The sequence below is a fragment of the Eschrichtius robustus genome, chromosome 5 (assembly GCF_028021215.1).
Source record: "Eschrichtius robustus isolate mEscRob2 chromosome 5, mEscRob2.pri, whole genome shotgun sequence".
Lineage (NCBI taxonomy): Eukaryota > Metazoa > Chordata > Mammalia > Artiodactyla > Eschrichtiidae > Eschrichtius > Eschrichtius robustus.
The window spans coordinates 63,476,108-63,493,780 of NC_090828.1; the positions used below are offsets into that span (position 1 = coordinate 63,476,108).

Consider the following 17,673-nt stretch of genomic DNA (forward strand, 5'->3'; position numbering starts at 1 on the left):
GTATTATTGTAAATTGCCCTGTTTTTCTGAGTGAGAAGGTTGAGTGTCAATGAGTTTATATGCAAAAACTGAATTGTCAGAAATCAAATTGAAGTCAAGATGGGCTGAATGAAGCCCTCAGGAAACTTGCTCCATCAATGATCCCTTCTCTACTCCAACTTCTCTTGTTCTACTGACTTTTCCCCATCAGATATGCTCAAGTCTCTCCCATACTAAAAAACCTTCAACCCACCCTTCACTCCACGTTCCTCTCTAGTTGCAGCCCTCTCTCCTCAAGTTCACGAACAAGCACCTTAAAAGTTTGGCCTACACTTTCCTAGCCCTACTTCCACATTTCTCACCTCTTCGTACTATGTCACTCGAAACCCCTTATCCTGGTCACCTCCAGTCTCTTTGTTATAAACTTTATCCTTATCTTTGGCGCCTTAGTCGTCTTCTTTAAAATGCTTTTTTCCCCCTTGACAACACACTCGTGAATTTCCTTCTATTTCTTGACGATTCTTTCTAGTGTTCCTTACACGTCTTTTCTTCTTTGCCTGTCCTATACACAACTGTGATCTCTAGTGCTCAACATTGGTCCTCTTTTAATTTTTTTAATTTTTTTAATTTTTATTTTTTAATTTGTGTATTTATTTTTGGCTGCGTTGGGTCTTCATTGCTGCGCATGGGCTTTCTCTAGTTGCAGTGAGCAGGGCTACTCTTTGTTGTGGTGCACGGGCTTCTCATTGTGGTGGCTTGTCTTTGTTGTGGAGCACGGGCTCTAGGTGCTCGGGCTTCAGTAGTTGTGGCTCGCGGGCTCTAGAGCGCAGGCTCAGTAGTTGTGGCGCATGGGCTTAGTTGCTCCGCGGCATGTGGGATCTTCCCGGGCCAGGGCTCGAACCCGTGTCCCGTGCATTGGCAGGCAGATCCTTAACCACTGCGCCACCAGGGAAGTCCGGTCTTCTTTTCTTATTCTGCATTTTCTTCTGCATAATTTTTCACCTTCCTTATCTTTTGTTACAGTCTATGTAGTAGTTATAAATCAGTGTGAGGAGACTTATGATAGGCCATTTCCTGAATGTTTTTCCTCCTCACCTGGAGAATGAGGGGAAAGGTCAGGTAAGGCTTCTTACAGGAGGTGATGGAAGTCTCTATCCAAACTCTCTCTCTGGGGTTCAGACCCATAGAGCCAACTGCCTTTTGGATATCCCACCTGGATATCCCACAAACCACCTCAAAACCAATATGTCTAAATGTTCACCTTTATTCCACTTCTCCAGACCCCTGCCGTAGGGGAAGAGCACCACCTCTCCCCCTGCCCACCAAATCTGGTGGTCACCCAAACTTCTTCCTTTCTTTTAGCCTCTACCATTAACTTGTTAACCTCCAGCCACGCTTTGGAGCGTGTGGAATCCTGTCTCTCTCCCTCCCACTTCCACGTCTTTGCTTTCCTGCAGCCCCCCATGCACCACTTCCTTTGGGAAACCTCTCCACACCCGCACTTGGCCTTGGTTTCCATACCATCCTGTGCATACCTCCAGCACAGCACCTGTTACTCTTCTGTTTTTTTCCCTCTTGGCCTAATTGCCTCCACCCACCTCTCCCACTTCATTACCTTGAAGATACCTTGAAGACAGTGTCCACATTTCTTTCAAAATGCTTCACTTTTCTATGACTCAGTTTCCTCATGTGCAAAATAGGGATAATAATAATTCCTACTGTTGAGCTGTTGTGAGGATGGATGAGTTCATGTAAAGTACTTGGGCCAGTTCCAGGCTCATAGTAAGTGCTCAGTATAAGCTATTATTATTAATACTATTAGCAATATCATGTTTCCTCAATGTCTAATATGGTGTCTAGCACACAGAGGACTTTCTTTTTCCAATTTGCTGAATAAATGAATGGAAAAAGCACCAGGATTGTTTTTCTTCCTTCAAAAGAAAGAGATGTGATTGCTTACTCTGATTCACTTTTATTTATTTATTTATTTAAAGTATTTATTTATTTATTTAAAGTATTTATTTATTTATTTATGGCTGTGTTGGGTCTTCGTTTCTGTGCGAGGGCTTTCTCTAGTTGTGGCAAGTGGGGGCCACTCTTCATCACGGTGCGCGGGCCTCTCACTATCGTGGCCTCTCTTGTTGCGGAGCACAGGCTCCAGACGCGCAGGCTCAGTACTTGTGGCTCACGGGCCTAGTTGCTCCGCGGCATGTGGGATCTTCCCAGACCAGGGCTCGAACCCATGTCCCCTGCATTGGCAGGCAGATTCTCAACCACTGCACCACCAGGGAAGCCCCACTTTTTTTTTTTAAAGAATATTTTGTTGTGATAGTTTCAGGTGTACAGCAGAGTGATTCAGTTATACATTTTCCCTTTTAGGTTGTTACATTTAGGTTGAGCAGAGTTTCCTGTGATTCACATTTTCTTTAGTAAAAAAAGAAAAAGGAGGGGAAAAGGCATAAAAAATTCACAAAGAAGAAAGTGGTCATTTTTCTCCTTGTACCCAGTTCTGATTTCCTTTCTGGTTGCTGGTCTTTTCCAAACTTGGCAACTTTGTGGCTATGAAAGACTGTTGATGAGAAGGTTGGGCGGGAATACCTCATAGATACCCCCAGTCGTACCTGGCGGTGTCAGCTTATCAGCGCTGTCTGTGGGTGGTGGTTGTGAGTATGTGAACTCAGGTATCTCTTCTTCAGATGTTCTGTACTGAGAAATTTTTTCTGGACGGTTGAACAAGGGAGTAAATCCAGGCCATACCACTCCTGGTTCTATTTATCAGAGTCATATCTATTCTTTGAGATCCAAACTTTTGGAGATGGATAGATTCTAGGTTTATCTCATGTGTTGCTTTGCAGTTTACTGTTGCTTTATTTTTTAAAAGAATTCCACATTACTGAAATATTCTCTAGTTCTCACACAAAGTTTAAATATGCAGTGGTAGGAAAATGTATGTCATGTAAAATATGCTTACTTTAAACCATGTCCATATTTTAATTTACAGGAAGAGAAGTTATCACAGCTAACAGAGTGCCAAGTGTTGAAAGTTTGAGTTTTGACTGGATTTCAAAGAATCTCTATTGGACAGATGCTTCTTATAGGAGTGTCAGTGTCATAAGGCTAGCTGATAAATCGAGGCGCACAATAGTCCAGAATTTAAATAACCCACGATCAATCGTAGTTCATCCTATTGCTGGGTAAGTGTGTTCATGTTTTCCTAAGAGCTTGAAATTTATGTCTTGTACAGTCATTGCAAAGTGATGCCATAGGTATTTGGCAAATTCAGTAAATACAAGATTGAACCATGTAAATTGAAATCACCTTAGATTGTGTCCTTTTAGCATATGCTGACGTGATCACTTTATCTCCTTCCAAAAACTTTCTCCTAAGCTTTGGCTTCCCAGTCTTCACTGGAGTGTGGTTTTTTTTCACAGTCGCAGAGGACCAAACGATGAGACACAGATTCTGTGGAGAAGGAATGAATATGCAGCAGAATTATCAGGAAAGGCTCAAATTCTTTCCCTGCTTTAATGTATTGATATAAAGCTTACCAAAACTTGCTTAATCATTCAGTAGTTTTCAGAATAAAAAGTCTTTCAGACCACAGACAAAGTTTCGTGTTTAACCATTGCATTATTGGTGGAGTCAGACAAGAAGAGACAGAGCATTTCCCGCCATGCCTTTTTGTTCTTACCTTTCTTATTTAAATATGCTAGATAGCTAACATAAAGTCTGAGATAGCTAGTTGTGTTTTAATAGAGTAGTTAAAAAAAAAAAAGATGACTGGTAATTCACTAAAGCCTGATTGAGGGTACATAGCAAACACTTTACATAGTACCTAATCTCATCTAATCCAAAAGCTGGTTTGTGAGTGAGGTATATACAAGACCTGTTTTGGAGATAAAGAATCTGAGGCTCAGAGAGATAAAGTAACTTGCTCAAGGACCCACAGCTATTAAGCAATAGTTAGTATTCAAATTCCAGGCCTGTCTGACTGCAAAGCCTGTGTGTCTAACATATTTTAAAACTGATGATGTTATTGATAAGAAATTTTATTGCCCAATGGAGAGTTAAACAGTTGATTTTCTAGTGAATTTATCTTAAGCTAAATCTTTGACGTTGGGTTTTGAAAAGGCGTTAAATTCCTTTCCTGATGTATCCTTCATATTTTCTTTTTATAAATTTATTTATTTTTATTTTTGGCTGTGTTGGGTCTTTGTTGCTGTGCGCGGGCTTTCTCTGGTTGTGGCGAGCGGGGGCTGCTCTTCGTTGCAGTGCACGGGCTTCTCATTTTGGTTGCTTGTCTTGTTGCAGATCACGGGCTGTAGGCACGCGGGCTTCAGTAGTTGTGCCACGCGGGCTCAGTAGTTGTGGCTCGCGGGCTATAGAGCACAGACCCAGTAGTTGTGGCACTGGCACACAGGCTTAGTTGCTCCGTGGCATGTGGGATCTTCCCGGACCAAGGCTCGAACCTGTGTCCCCTGCATTGGCAGGCAGATTCTTAACCACTGTGCCACCAGGGAAGCCCCTGTCCTTAATTTAAAACAATATGAAGTCACGCTTCAGAAAGTTACCTTTTGGAAAGACTAATTTTAGTTTTTAAGCCTCATATGAAAGAGAAAAGGTTTTTTCCCTACACATCTTTTTGCCACTCCTCGGGATAAAAAAAGACCTCTTGGGTAAGATCGTTTAAGAGTTATGTTTATTTGGATGCTTTTTTCATCAGGGATGAAATGCTTTCCTGCAAATTTAATTCGTTGTGGAAGATGCCTAAAGAGTGATCTAGTGGATCCTGGATGTTTAATCCAGAAAGAAAGTGAGAGATTAAAATCTGTTTTCTTGCTCGTAGTTTATTTTATTTCAAGAACATGAAGTATTTAAAATGTAACCTGAACTGTGTCTTTTTAAAGAATCTACTTGGTGACAATAGTTTTAGGTCCTGAAGTCTAGCACAGTGGTTCTCTGCTCTGGATGCCCATTTTAATACCATTTGTATTTTCTATATATTTTTCTATATAAACCCAATAGCATACAGAAAACGAAATTAATTTACAGCAAGTCTCTGGAGAATCTACGTTTGTGCTAAATCTCTCTAAGTCATGTAGTTTGTTCCAATGTTAACATCTTTGACTTATTACCTCCTTTTCTAGGTATATATTCTTCACTGATTGGTACCGTCCCGCTAAAATTCTGAGAGCATGGAGTGATGGATCTAACCTTTTGCCTATAGTAAACACTACTCTTGGGTGGCCCAATGGGTTGGCCATTGATTGGAGGTAAGTAGGAATCATCCCAAATTGCTGAGTTCCCACTTACTATGGAAGACATATACATAGTTGGCTAGCTTCTGCTGGGATGAAAACATATGTAGTAATGAATATTCTGAGGAAATTGCTAGAGGAAGCAGAATAGGACAAGACCCAAACCCCACTAGAAGTAGAACAGGGATTTGATGAAGTACAGGTCATGTGCAATTTTTACAGGGGGCATCCTGAGGATAGGAAATTGTGTCAACAAATGTGTATTTGCCTATATACACCGTGGAGGATTTTTGGAATATGAGATTTAAATTTTAAGAAATTAATCTGTCAAGGAATATAGGAAAAGGTAACAGGGTAAATAAGCTTACAGACATCAAATGCAAAAGCACTTTATAGGAGAGAATAAAGGAAGAAACGTGTTTAACCTTTTAAACATCAGTTACTACGAATATTTTTCCTAACTTGTGGATTTAATAAGGAGAAAACTAAAATTCCTAGCTTGAAAATAACAACATTCAACAACATTTCAAGTTTTCTAAGACAACTGAAAATCACTTCATAAAAGTTGTTTTGTCTTTCTGGAGAGCATGAAGCTATTAAACTTTGCTTAATAAATGTGTCAACTGAACGTGCTGTTTTTGAATACCTTTAGTATAAAGTGTGCTTTGCTAGTTTCTGGATAACCAATAACCAAGTATTTTATTATTTTAGCTCTTCACGATTGTACTGGGTAGATGCCTTTTTTGATAAAATTGAGCACAGTACCTTTGATGGGTTAGATAGAAAAGTCCTGGCCAGTATACAGCAGATAACACATCCATTTGGACTTGCTGTCTTTGAAGGTACGTTTTGAAGCAAAAGAAGTGTGTCTTATTTATACTGTACAAGTTGTATAAAACTCATCCTCATTTGGCAATCTCACAATTCCAGAAAAGCTGGTCACTTTTTTAATTGAAATGGTGCTTTTATCTATAAATAAAACATTTGGTTAGTTGACTGAATATTTAACTTTTATTTTTTGTTTGAGAAATTTTTAGATAATAATATTGACAACTTATATGGTTGTAGCACTTTATAGATTAAACATATTATACAGTTTAACTCTGTTATGTAAATATCATGCAAAGAAATAGTACATTACTGCTTCTTTATTTTCATGAATAAAACAGCAAGGGCTGTTTGTAATAATTATTGTAGCATTTCTTTTTTTTTAAGTTTTATTTTTATTTTTAGTTTTTTTAAACATCTTTATTGAAGTGTAATTGCTTTACAATGGTGTGTTAGTTTCTGCTGTATAACAAAGTGAATCAGCTATACATATACATATATCCCCGTATCTCCTCCCTCTTGCGTCTCCCACCCACCCTCCCTATACCACCCCTCTAGGTGGTCACAAAGCACCGAGTTGATCTCCCTGTGCTATGCGGCTGCTTCCCACTAGCTATCTATTTTACATTTGGTAGTGTATGTATGTCCATATTGTAGCATTTCTTTGTTCTCTGATGTTTGCAAGAACCTTGTCAGAATCCTTGTGGGAGAACCATTACACATACTCATCAACTGGGTAGCTGACTCATCTTTGTGATACAGAAGTGTTAGCACATGGCTTATGAAGAATAGCTAAATGCAGTTTTTTTCATCAACCTTTCCAAATAATTTAAGATTGCTGGGAGTATGGAATTCTGGGAAACTGCAGCAACAATGATCACACCGGTGTATCTGTTTTCTTTCTCCCATCTCCCCTCTTGTGAGTGTAAGCCTGTTCTCCTGGGTTCAGTTGCTGGGAATAAGAATCTAGCTTGTCACTACGAAACAGATGGTTTGTTTAGTCTTGAAAACAGGGTTTCTGTGAATGATTGTATAGCTTGTGCCAGGCCAAGAGGGCAAGGAGAAACTAAAATCTACCCTGGTTCTGCTTGATAAACCATAATTAGTCTAGTTAGAGAGGTGCCATTCTGTGATCCACCAAAGGCCCTATGCATATGCTAGTTGTGTCTCTGGTTGAAATTTCCTACTCTGAATAATTAGCATAGTGCTTTAAAAAAACTAGACACTGACTATAATTCAAAGGCTTTGTCACACACCTGTAGTGTGGAATGAATAGCTAGTAAATATATTGTATATTCCACCCTGCTGTCTGTTTATCTGTGGAGGAGTGCATGGTATTTAAAAATATTTTTAAAATGGTCTTGTGAGATTTTTGATGAGTCAGTTATAAATACGCAGCCCCCCAGCCTGTGCATTCTTTCCCTTTCTACTAATGATGTCAGACACATCCTATTTGTTGTCACATAGGAACATTATAAGAATGTTAAATTTTCTCTGCTCTTTGCTGGGATATTTTGAGATTGAATAAAGTTTCAGTACGTTTTGGTTTCATCAGTATGAAAAAAATTTGAGTGCATACCCATGAGAATAACACAACATTACAATAATAATATCAATAATAATAATAATGTGTTTTTTCAACATTCATTGTGAATGTTGTGAATTTCTTCACTGTGAATTTCTTATAGAAAGTTTTTTTATTCCACAATGCCATGGAAATTACGTGTCTTTTTAATGAAAGGCTAGATCTCCTTGACTGCGCACCACACAGGACCTACAGGTTTATTGAACACGTTATATTTTTAAATATAGTAAGATGCCTTCCTGGGTGATGGGCCTGAGATGGCCAGTCAGTCTAGATAAGATTTAGTGAGTCTGATGACTGATTAGTCATTGATTAGACCATAGATAAGGAAAACTGGTTTAATGATAAAATTTGTGATTTTCTGGTTAGTTGGCAGTTTTAGTTAGTTAAGTTATTGTTAAAGAGAAGATCCACTTTGATTCAGTCTTTTCTTTGAAAAACTCTGTTGAAATATATATGTTTATTTCTCTGTTTCAGTAGCTAAGGTAAAATGAACATGATCAAATTTTTGAGTTTTAGAATCTTGTATTGCCTCTATCTTCTATTTTCAGCTTCATGGAGCATTACTCAGTGTGCTTTAGGTGTAGGAACACTTCTGTGGGTAATTGTTATTGATCCCTAAACATACACTGACATTTCCTTCTTGGACTAGGTCCGTACTTTTCCTTCTCAACAGCTTGTTATGAAACTTGAGGGTCAAAGTTTTTAAAAAAATGTTCTCATTAAAACATGGGATATAAAATGTTTGACCTGGAAGAGAGCTTAGAGATGATTTAGTCCATTTCCTTAATTTTAGTAGAAAAATGAGCACCCCCCCCAAGGTAAAGTATTTGCCTAAGATCACTCAGCAGGTTACTGCTTTAGCTGGGATAAGAACTCAGTCTTTTGAGGCATCAGCTAATGCTCTGTAAAAGAATCCTGAGATTTAAAAAAATTTTTGCCCATGGCAATCTAAGCCCAATTGCTATTAAATACCATCACAATATTCCATACATTCTTGCCTGAACCTGAACGCTAGTATTATAAAAAATATAGGCTTCTGGGACTTCCCTGGTGGTGCAGTGGTTAAGTGCCAATGCAGGGGACATGGGTTCGAGCCCTGGTCCGGGAGGATCCCATATGCCGCGGAGCAACTAAGCCCGTGCGCCACAACTACTGAGCCTGCGCTCTAGAGCCCGTGAGCCACAGTGACTGAGCCTGGGAGCCACAACTACTGAAGCCCAGTGCGTAGAGCCCGTGCTCCGCAACAAGAGAAGCCACCGCAATGAGAAGCCCACACACCGCAACAAAGAGTAGCCCCTGCTGGCCGCAGCTAGAGAAAGCCCGCGCACAGCAACAAAGACCCAACACAGCCAAAAATAAATAAATAAATTAAAAAAAAAAAAAAAAGGCTTCTAAGAGGTAGGGTCTCTCTCAGAGATCCATACCAGCAACTCCTATTGTTTTTATTCCCTGAGTTGCACTGTTTATATTACACTCCTCTAGAGCTCTTCCCTTTCTCTCCAAATCATAGAATTTTCACCTCTACTGGTGCAGGAAAAATTTGTATCAGGAAGTATTCTTACAGCTCTGTTGTTTTATTCAAGGTCCTTAGCTTCGGAAGCTCAAAAGTCAATAAATAAATGTTTTCTTTAAAAAAAAAAAGAATATATATATATAGGCTTCTAAAGAGTCATTTCTAGAGACTAACAAGTCATGGAAAATGATTACAGAAACATATTACAGATATTTATGGAAGGAGCTTCCCACATTTGGAAGAAGCATTACAAACATATTGCATTTTCCCAAGTGATTTGTAGGTGAGCTGTGGCGAAAATACTAATCACTGTGTTCCTTCTTAGACTACGTGTATTTTACTGACTGGAGACTGCGTGGTATTGTTCGAGTCAGGAAAACAGATGGTGGACAACTGGTGGTTCTCCGAAGTGGCGTTGGTATTGTAATGCATGTGAAGGTATATGATACCAGAATCCAGACCGGTGAGTGATGTTGCCAGCTTCTTTCATAGGGATGTGTTTAATATGGTGGCTCCTTTTCTCTTTAAGTACTTATTATTTAATATAACTCCTGATAGTTTTATCTTCCTGTCAGATAGTTTTAAAGTGTAAGATTTAGAATTTCTGTTCGACTCAGCTAACTTTAAAACTGTGTTTGAGAAAAACACGTTTCAGCACTTTTCTGTATTTAAATTGAATGTGCTATTTGGCACGTTGATTTCCGAGAGGAATCAAGTTTTTAATATTGGGTCTGACAACCAAACCTGTGATCAACCTAAAGGAAATGTGCTTGACTCACTTATCTCGGGGCATTGCTTTTTCAGGGTCTAACGCCTGTAACCGACCCACCAATCCGAACGGTGACTGCAGCCACTTCTGCTTCCCAGTGCCAAATTTCCAGCGGGTGTGTGGTTGCCCCTATGGAATGAGTCTGACTTCCGATCGTTTGACATGCGTGGAAGACCCATCCCGCGAGCCACCGTTGGAGCAGTGTGGTGCCTTTTCCTTCCCCTGTAACAATGGCAGATGTGTGCCCATTCACTACCGCTGTGATGGAATTGATGACTGTCATGATAACAGTGATGAGGTTCAATGTGGCACATTTAGTAAGTAGCTGTACACTGGCAATACTTCCTAGGATGAATAGAACAGAGAGAGGGGGCTTAAAAAAAAAGGCTTAGGTTATCTCTATAGGAAAGAATATTCCTTTCGGATTGTTAATATGTACTCCAAAGGCTTTTAGGAAGCTAGGCGATAAATATCATTCATAGATAATGTTACAGATGATTTCTAGCATTGATTTGGGCTGTCTTCAACAAAATTTCTTTCTGACATTGGCTGTTTGGATCAATGCAGAGTCATTGCATCTTGGCTTACTCCTCAAAAAGTCAACAAAACAAACTGGATCTAATCTTTAGTATTGGAGAGAATAATATCACAGAATAGGTGCTTGCAATAATAGCTTTTGAAAATCTCATGTGCTATATTCCTTTTTCCTCCTGTTGGTGTAAAATGAATTATGGGTGAAATGGTGGTTTTAACCTTTACATTCTTCTTTTGATGGTAATCCAATTTATAATAAATGCTATTGCAGAAGACAAAAAGATAGAGGACAGTTGAAATCTCAGAAATTTCTATCAAGGAAACATTAGTAGAAAGAAAAGTGATATTTGAAAATGAAAGTGCTCATTTGTACATTTTTGAAATATTTTGAAGTTTTATTTTGTGTATATCTTTTTGTTTTTAAAAGTGCAGATTTTACATGAATGTTTTATCAATTTCCAATGACCCATGTGATCAGAGGAAGCATAGCTTAGAAGTAAAGGATGGGCCTTAGAGTCACACCAACTAGAGCTTTGGTCTTGGGCAGATTCCTAAGCTCTCAAAGCCTCAATTTCCTCATCTATAAAATGCAGATAATTATATGTACCTGACAGTATTCTTGTGAGGATTAAGAGAGAAAAAAAATATGTAAACACTTAGAAAAGTGCCTGGCATATGATAGTTGCTGAATAAACTTGCACATTTTGTATAACGCTCCCATTGCAAAAGGAGAAGAAATGGGCCTTTACAAGGTAAGATCTCATTTAAAAGGCTGTAAAAACAGATGTCTTTACGACCAATTCGTTTCTGTTGTAGATACTTCCTGTGCACCTTCAGCGTTTGCGTGTGGCCACAGGGGACAGTGCATTCCCTCACACTGGCGCTGTGACAAACAAAATGACTGTGTGGATGGCAGTGATGAGCAGAACTGCCCCACCCGAGCACCCACTTCCTGTCGCGCAGACTTCTTCACCTGCGATAATAACCTGTGTATCCCAAAGAGTTGGGTCTGTGACACAGATAATGATTGCGGGGATGGATCTGATGAAAAGTCATGCGGTAAGTTTTGAACTGATTTCTCTTGGTTGGTCAGCCTGGTGAATAGATTTGAACAGTCAGTAGGCCTTGTGCACTTTCCTTGAAGGCTTACATAATTTTCGTTGTATCTTAGCTACTTCTCTTCACCTGTCAATCCCTGTATTAATAGGCTATAGGAGCGAAGACATGGGAAGTCTTCCTAAATATTTTTTATGCAAGCAAAACAAGTCTTCCTAAATATTTTCTATGCAAGCAAAACACTGTCTCTGATGTCTAACACCCAGATAGACACTGGAAAATAAAATCCTTCAACTATTCAGATATTTAAAACAATTTTTCTTTCTAAATCATATAAACACATCCAGACATCTGGCTATTGGTTTTCCTTTTCATTTATACAGGCAAAAAAGGCAACAGAATAAAGAGGCACAGAACATTTAAATTTCATTAATCTAACCCACCTGCTTTTCATCTTGCGAGTTCTGATTTCCTCTAGGTTGTCATTTGTTTTCATATCAGCAGTCATAGTTTAAGGTGGAGCAAAGTTCCCTGGACTAAATTCTGTCTTGGTTGCATGATTAGGCAATTCGCTTTTTCTCAGGACTAGATGAGCTTTAAGATCCCCTCCAGCTTTCACATTCTGTGAGACTATATTTACTATGACTTCACGTTTCGGGTAGGGGGAGGCAGCGCATCTGACTCTTAAGGCTGTGTCTCTTCAGCCAGCTAGGACCCTGGTTTTGAGGATCGTTCTGCTTAGATTTTGGATTAAATCCAGTTATCATGATCTGTCTCTACACTGTTGCTACTAGGCATTGTGGTCATGCGGACCGTGTTGCCTTGCTGGGCTCCATTGCTTAGCTTTGGTGCAGAGTCTTGGACTTCATAGCATTCAGGAGGTGTAGGCCAGTCCATGGCCATGATGCTTACTTTCTAAGTGTGGTCTGTTTTTCAAGGTGTAATCACAGTTTCTGACTCTGCCCTGTAATATTTTTTTCCTCTTTCCAAAAAGTGTCCTAGCTGGGCTCTGGATGGGCTGACTTTGGCAATCTGGCTGACTTGAAGGAATTTTGAGCGCACACACAACTGAGATAACTTACGTATTTCCTTAGCGTTTTACAGTTTGGCTCTGGTACACACTGGACAAGAAATAAACTGTTACTTGGTTTTGTTTTTGGATGACATTAGATAATACAGAGACATGCTCACCTAGTCAGTTTCATTGCCCCAATCATCGATGTATTGACCTATCTTTTGTCTGTGATGGGATCCACGACTGTGCTGATGGGTCTGATGAGAGTGCTTGTAGTAAGTACATTGTTTTATTTTTAAATTTTTAAATTAATTAGTTAATCAATCCATTGAAGTATAGTTGATTTACAATATTATATGCTTCAGGTGTATAACATACTGATTCACAATTTTTAAAGGTTAACTCCATTTATAATTATAAAATATTGGCTATATTCCTTTGTTGTATAATATATTCCTGTAGCTTATCCCTATCTTGCCCTGCCCCTATTCCTTCTGCCAATTGTTAACCACTAGTTTGTTCTCTATATCTATGAGTCTGTTTCTTTTTGGTTACTTTCACTAGTTTGTTTTATTTTTTAGATTCCACATGTAAGTGATATTATACGGTATTTGTCTTTCTCTGACTTATTTCATTAAGCATAATACCCTCCATGTCCATCTATGTTGTTGCAAATGGCAAAATTTCATTCTTTTTTATGACTGAGTAGTACTCCATTGTATATATATACCACATCTTTTTTATCCATTCATCTGTTGATGGGCACTTAGGTTGCTTACATATCTTGGCTATTGTAAATAATGCTTTATTTTTATTCATGATGTTTAGAAAAATCTCAATGTTTAGTTGTTTGCTCCTTGGCTTAATTTCTAATACTTTTCTCTCTCATTTTCAGTAATTAATTGCACTGCTTCTCAATTCAAATGTGTCAGTAATGGTAATTGTATTAGCAACACATATCGCTGTGATGGTGTTTTTGACTGCAATGACCACTCTGATGAGACAGATTGTCGTAAGTACCATATACCTAGCATGTTTCAGGTGAAGGGGTCATTACATGTTTACCAGTATTGATATTACCACAGATTTTCTCTTAGACAAACTAGAGGGAAGGTAGCCTGAATTACAAAGCATTGTCAGAGGAACACAGTATTGAACATATAATAAAATTGACTTGACATTACCAAACAGCGACTTATAATTTGTGAATCGAGTGGTTGTAAATGGGCACTTTCAAATTGTCTCTTGAGTAGGTTAAATATTTCTCAGATATTTTTGTTCTCACTGTTAATTTTTCCTAGGGCATACCAAATTAGTGGGTTTCAAAGTTTTGAGGTTTACTATTTATAAAGATATTTTAATGGTTTCTTTTAAATGTCAGTAGGGAGGTGAAATCAAGCAAACCATTTGTTTAGTATCTGCTAACATGTTATATATGGTCTTTGTCCTGAGAGTCTGGTAAGAGAAATTATAGAAAGTAAGAAACAAAGCAAGGTAGATAGTTACAAGGGCCTTATAGAAATGATTCAGATAAAATTCTATGAAGGTTCAGAGAAAAGAAATTTTTTCAGAGGATTCAAGGAGGACTTCACAGACTATAAATCTGTTGGACCTATACTCTCCACAAGCTGTAAACCTATAATGGACAGGATTTGTTACTGCCCACTTTTTATATTAAATGAGGTGAGGTGGTCATTTGTTTGAATAATGGTATTTTGGACCACAAATAGTAGGTTTCTATCAATTCTCCTCCCTAATCAGAAGTGTTTAAATCTATGGATCAAAAAGAAAAGTTAAATGCTTACATACTGTATAGGTGTGTACAACACCCAGAAATTCTTAATCACTGAATTTCCTGTCTCACATTGAAAACATGGAATTCTTCTGTGGTGATCTGAGGTTAAAGTGCCATTGCCCCTGACTTGCTCTTGCCTTAAAAAGTTCCAAGGAGGGAGTTTGGGTTTACTCCTGTGAAATAGGCAAGCAATTCTTACTTATCTCGTAAGGATTGCTTGGTGAATAGTGGAAAGTTTGCAAAGAATTGAGGATTTACAGTCATCTTTTGTTTACTTGATGTGTGCTGGTTTCATCTGATATAATTCATTTGAGGGAAAATGATAACATCCAAATGTACGACATTAAACCCATGAATTCCAATTCACCGTAGCTATTTAAGCTCTATTTAATTGCTCTGGTGATTCTTTATTGTTTAATCCATAATTAGAAACACAGGAAATAGAATTTTCTTTTGACCCAGGGACTTATCTTCTATCCAAGAGTTGTACATCCTTTGTTGTCAGATCCACTAATCTGACGCATAAAGATCTCTACGTGCCACAGTGTCAGAGAAGACTCGTGTCATTTTAGATTTTAATATTACATTTGTCACAGTCATTATTATAAACCTACCACTGATCCAAAATCGTTTCCTCTGAATCTAGGAATTATATGAAAGGGATTATGGATTGCATCCACAAGCCCATTTCCCCCATTTTGTTCTCTCAGCAACCAGGCCTCCTGGTATGTGCCACCAAGATGAATTTCAGTGCCAGGCAGATGGTATCTGCATTCCGAAGATCTGGGAGTGTGATGGCCACCCGGACTGCCTCCACGGATCTGATGAGCACAATGGCTGTGCCCCCAAAACCTGCCCTTCATCTCATTTCCTCTGTGACAATGGAAACTGCATCTACAGGGAGTGGCTCTGTGATGGGGACAATGACTGCAGGGATATGAGCGATGAGAAGGGCTGCCCTACGCAGGCCTTTCAGTGTCCCAGTTGGCAATGGCAATGCCCCGGTTATAGCGTCTGTGTGAATCTGAGTGCAGTATGTGATGGCAACCCTGACTGCCCCAGTGGGACAGATGAGTCCCCGCTTTGCAGTAAGTTTCCCGACCACAGTTTGCTGCCATAACTTCATCCTGAGCAGTGGCCGGCTGTGCGTCCTCTTTGTCACAGTCACCATGTAGCTTTTGAGGAAGGGGTCTCGGTTCCTCTCTGAATTTAGATCTGTGTAGGGATAGCCATCATGGAGTAGTTCAAATAAATCATCACTGGATAATATTTCTCATTAAATCCTTTGCACCCGGTTCTGTGTTTTTACTTCATTAGATCGTCAAATTAAATTTGGTTCTGTTGGTAATGCGCTCATAAGTTTCTCTAACTTTAATATTTTCTGATTTCAATCAGAACTTGCCACAAAACAAATGAAGTCTGGGGATTTGTGTTTGCTATGATTAAAATCCTGTGATTGGCATGTAATCCTAATTACTGTCCTTTCTTTATTTCTTCTTTAATCAATGCTCACTCTCAGATGATACCCAGCCAGGTATGATTGCAAAGTATTTTAGATTCTTATGATTTTAAATGCATTGCGTTTGTGCTGAAAATGTCCTAATCATTTTGACTTACTTCCCCTTCTAGTGCATGTTTCATATCATGACTCTTATAAATAAGAGTACACATGGAAATAGAGGGCATTTGCATCCTCAGGTAGATGAACTATCTTTGGGTGCTTCAGGCATTGCCGTTTTAGCCCTGAAAGTAAGGATGATGGCATGTCAGTGCATCTGTGCCCTGTAGTCTTCCAATTGCCTTTCTCCTTTATAGACCTTCCAGCTCTGCTCTTCAGTGTCAAAGTCTTACCTTCCATTTCTGTGTAGGTAGAAGAATGACAGGAAGCAAATGGCAAGTAATTTAGGTCTCTTTGCATGCTTTACCAACGATAGTTGTGTTTCTTGGTGTCCACCACATTTCCCCAAGTTTCTCTCATTGCACTAAATGGAGTTATAATAGAAGGCTGTAGTGAAGAAAGTGGTCCAAGTCCAGTGGACGTGAAAGATGGTAAATCCTCAGGCAAATCGGAGCACTGAACAGCCTGTGGACCTCATCCAGGTGGATTCTGCTCATAGCTCTTACCTGGGTTTTGTGTTGAAGGTGGCCTGAGACTGTACGACACATAATACAACCGAGTGAACCAAAGAAGCAAAGATTCCTGACTTTTCCACTCTGTGATTCTTTTTCTTTATTCTAGACCAGGAGAGCTGCTCAGATTCCAATGGTGGTTGTACTCACCAGTGTATTCAAGGGCCCTATGGGGCTCAATGCCAGTGTCCATTGGGATACCTGCTTGCCAATGATTCTAAGACCTGTGAAGACATAGATGAATGTCGTATTCCAGGCTTTTGTAGCCAGCACTGTTACAATATGAGAGGTTCTTTTCGGTGCTGGTGTGATCCGGAATACAGGTTAGACGCTGACCAGAGGACCTGCAAAGCTACAGGTAATGAAAGTGAACTTACTCCAGCCAGTTTACCAAGCACACTCCAGAGCTTAAGATTAAATGTCACGTTTAACAAATTTCACCATCTTTATATAATGCTTAATGAATTCAGTTCAACCAGTATTAATTCAGTTTCTACTACATGAAAGTATTTGTACTATGTGTTAGGGTATTGCTTTGGCTGCTTTAAAAGTGACCAGATAGTGACCACCTAGAAGGATAAATAGGGAGGGTGGGAGGGAGACACAAGAGGGCGGGCTTACGGAGATATATTTATATGTAGAGCTGATTCACTTTGTTATACAGCAGAAACTAACACACCATTGTAAAGCAATTATACTCCAATAAAGATGTTAAAAAAATAAATAAATAAAAGTGACCAGATAAAGAATGCTGAAACAAAGTAGGCAGTTTCTTTCTTTTTCAGGCAGGAGTCTGGAGGGTAGACGGTTCAGGGGGTAAAAGCTGGTGTGGCTGGCTTCCATCTAGGGATCCATTGCTTTTGCTCCAGTCTTTGCCTGCTCCCAGAAAGTAGGAAAGGGACGAGTAGCTTCCTTTTAAGGATGGCACCTAGAATTTGACACATCGTTTCTGTTCACATTTTATTGTTCAAAACTTAGTCATATGGTCACTCCAAACTGAAATGGAAATGGGGAAATGTCTCTAGCTGGTAGGCCCTGTGCTGTGCTAAAACTTGGCATAATTTATTACTAAAAAGGAAGAAGAGGAGAGGGGACATGGGGATGATTAGAAGTCTCTGCAACGGCTGAATGCAAAGTACAAAATAAGCAAGTACAAAAGTAACTATAGTAACAGGAAGAATGCAAGTAGAGTTCACTCCAGGTTGATA

General features: G+C 39.1%; 1 protein-coding gene across 1 annotated transcript in view; it reads left to right on the plus strand.

Moving 5' to 3' along the window:
- LRP2 (LDL receptor related protein 2) overlaps positions 1–17,673 on the plus strand; it is a 199,659-nt gene that overhangs the window by 88,309 nt on the left and 93,677 nt on the right. Inside the window, exons 17-26 of the mRNA XM_068544952.1 lie at positions 2,981–3,173; positions 5,127–5,252; positions 5,949–6,079; positions 9,492–9,629; positions 9,971–10,252; positions 11,286–11,528; positions 12,696–12,815; positions 13,436–13,552; positions 15,046–15,423; positions 16,575–16,823. Coding sequence (XP_068401053.1) covers positions 2,981–3,173; positions 5,127–5,252; positions 5,949–6,079; positions 9,492–9,629; positions 9,971–10,252; positions 11,286–11,528; positions 12,696–12,815; positions 13,436–13,552; positions 15,046–15,423; positions 16,575–16,823 — 1,977 coding nt within the window. The remainder of the gene's footprint in view (positions 1–2,980; positions 3,174–5,126; positions 5,253–5,948; positions 6,080–9,491; positions 9,630–9,970; positions 10,253–11,285; positions 11,529–12,695; positions 12,816–13,435; positions 13,553–15,045; positions 15,424–16,574; positions 16,824–17,673) is intronic.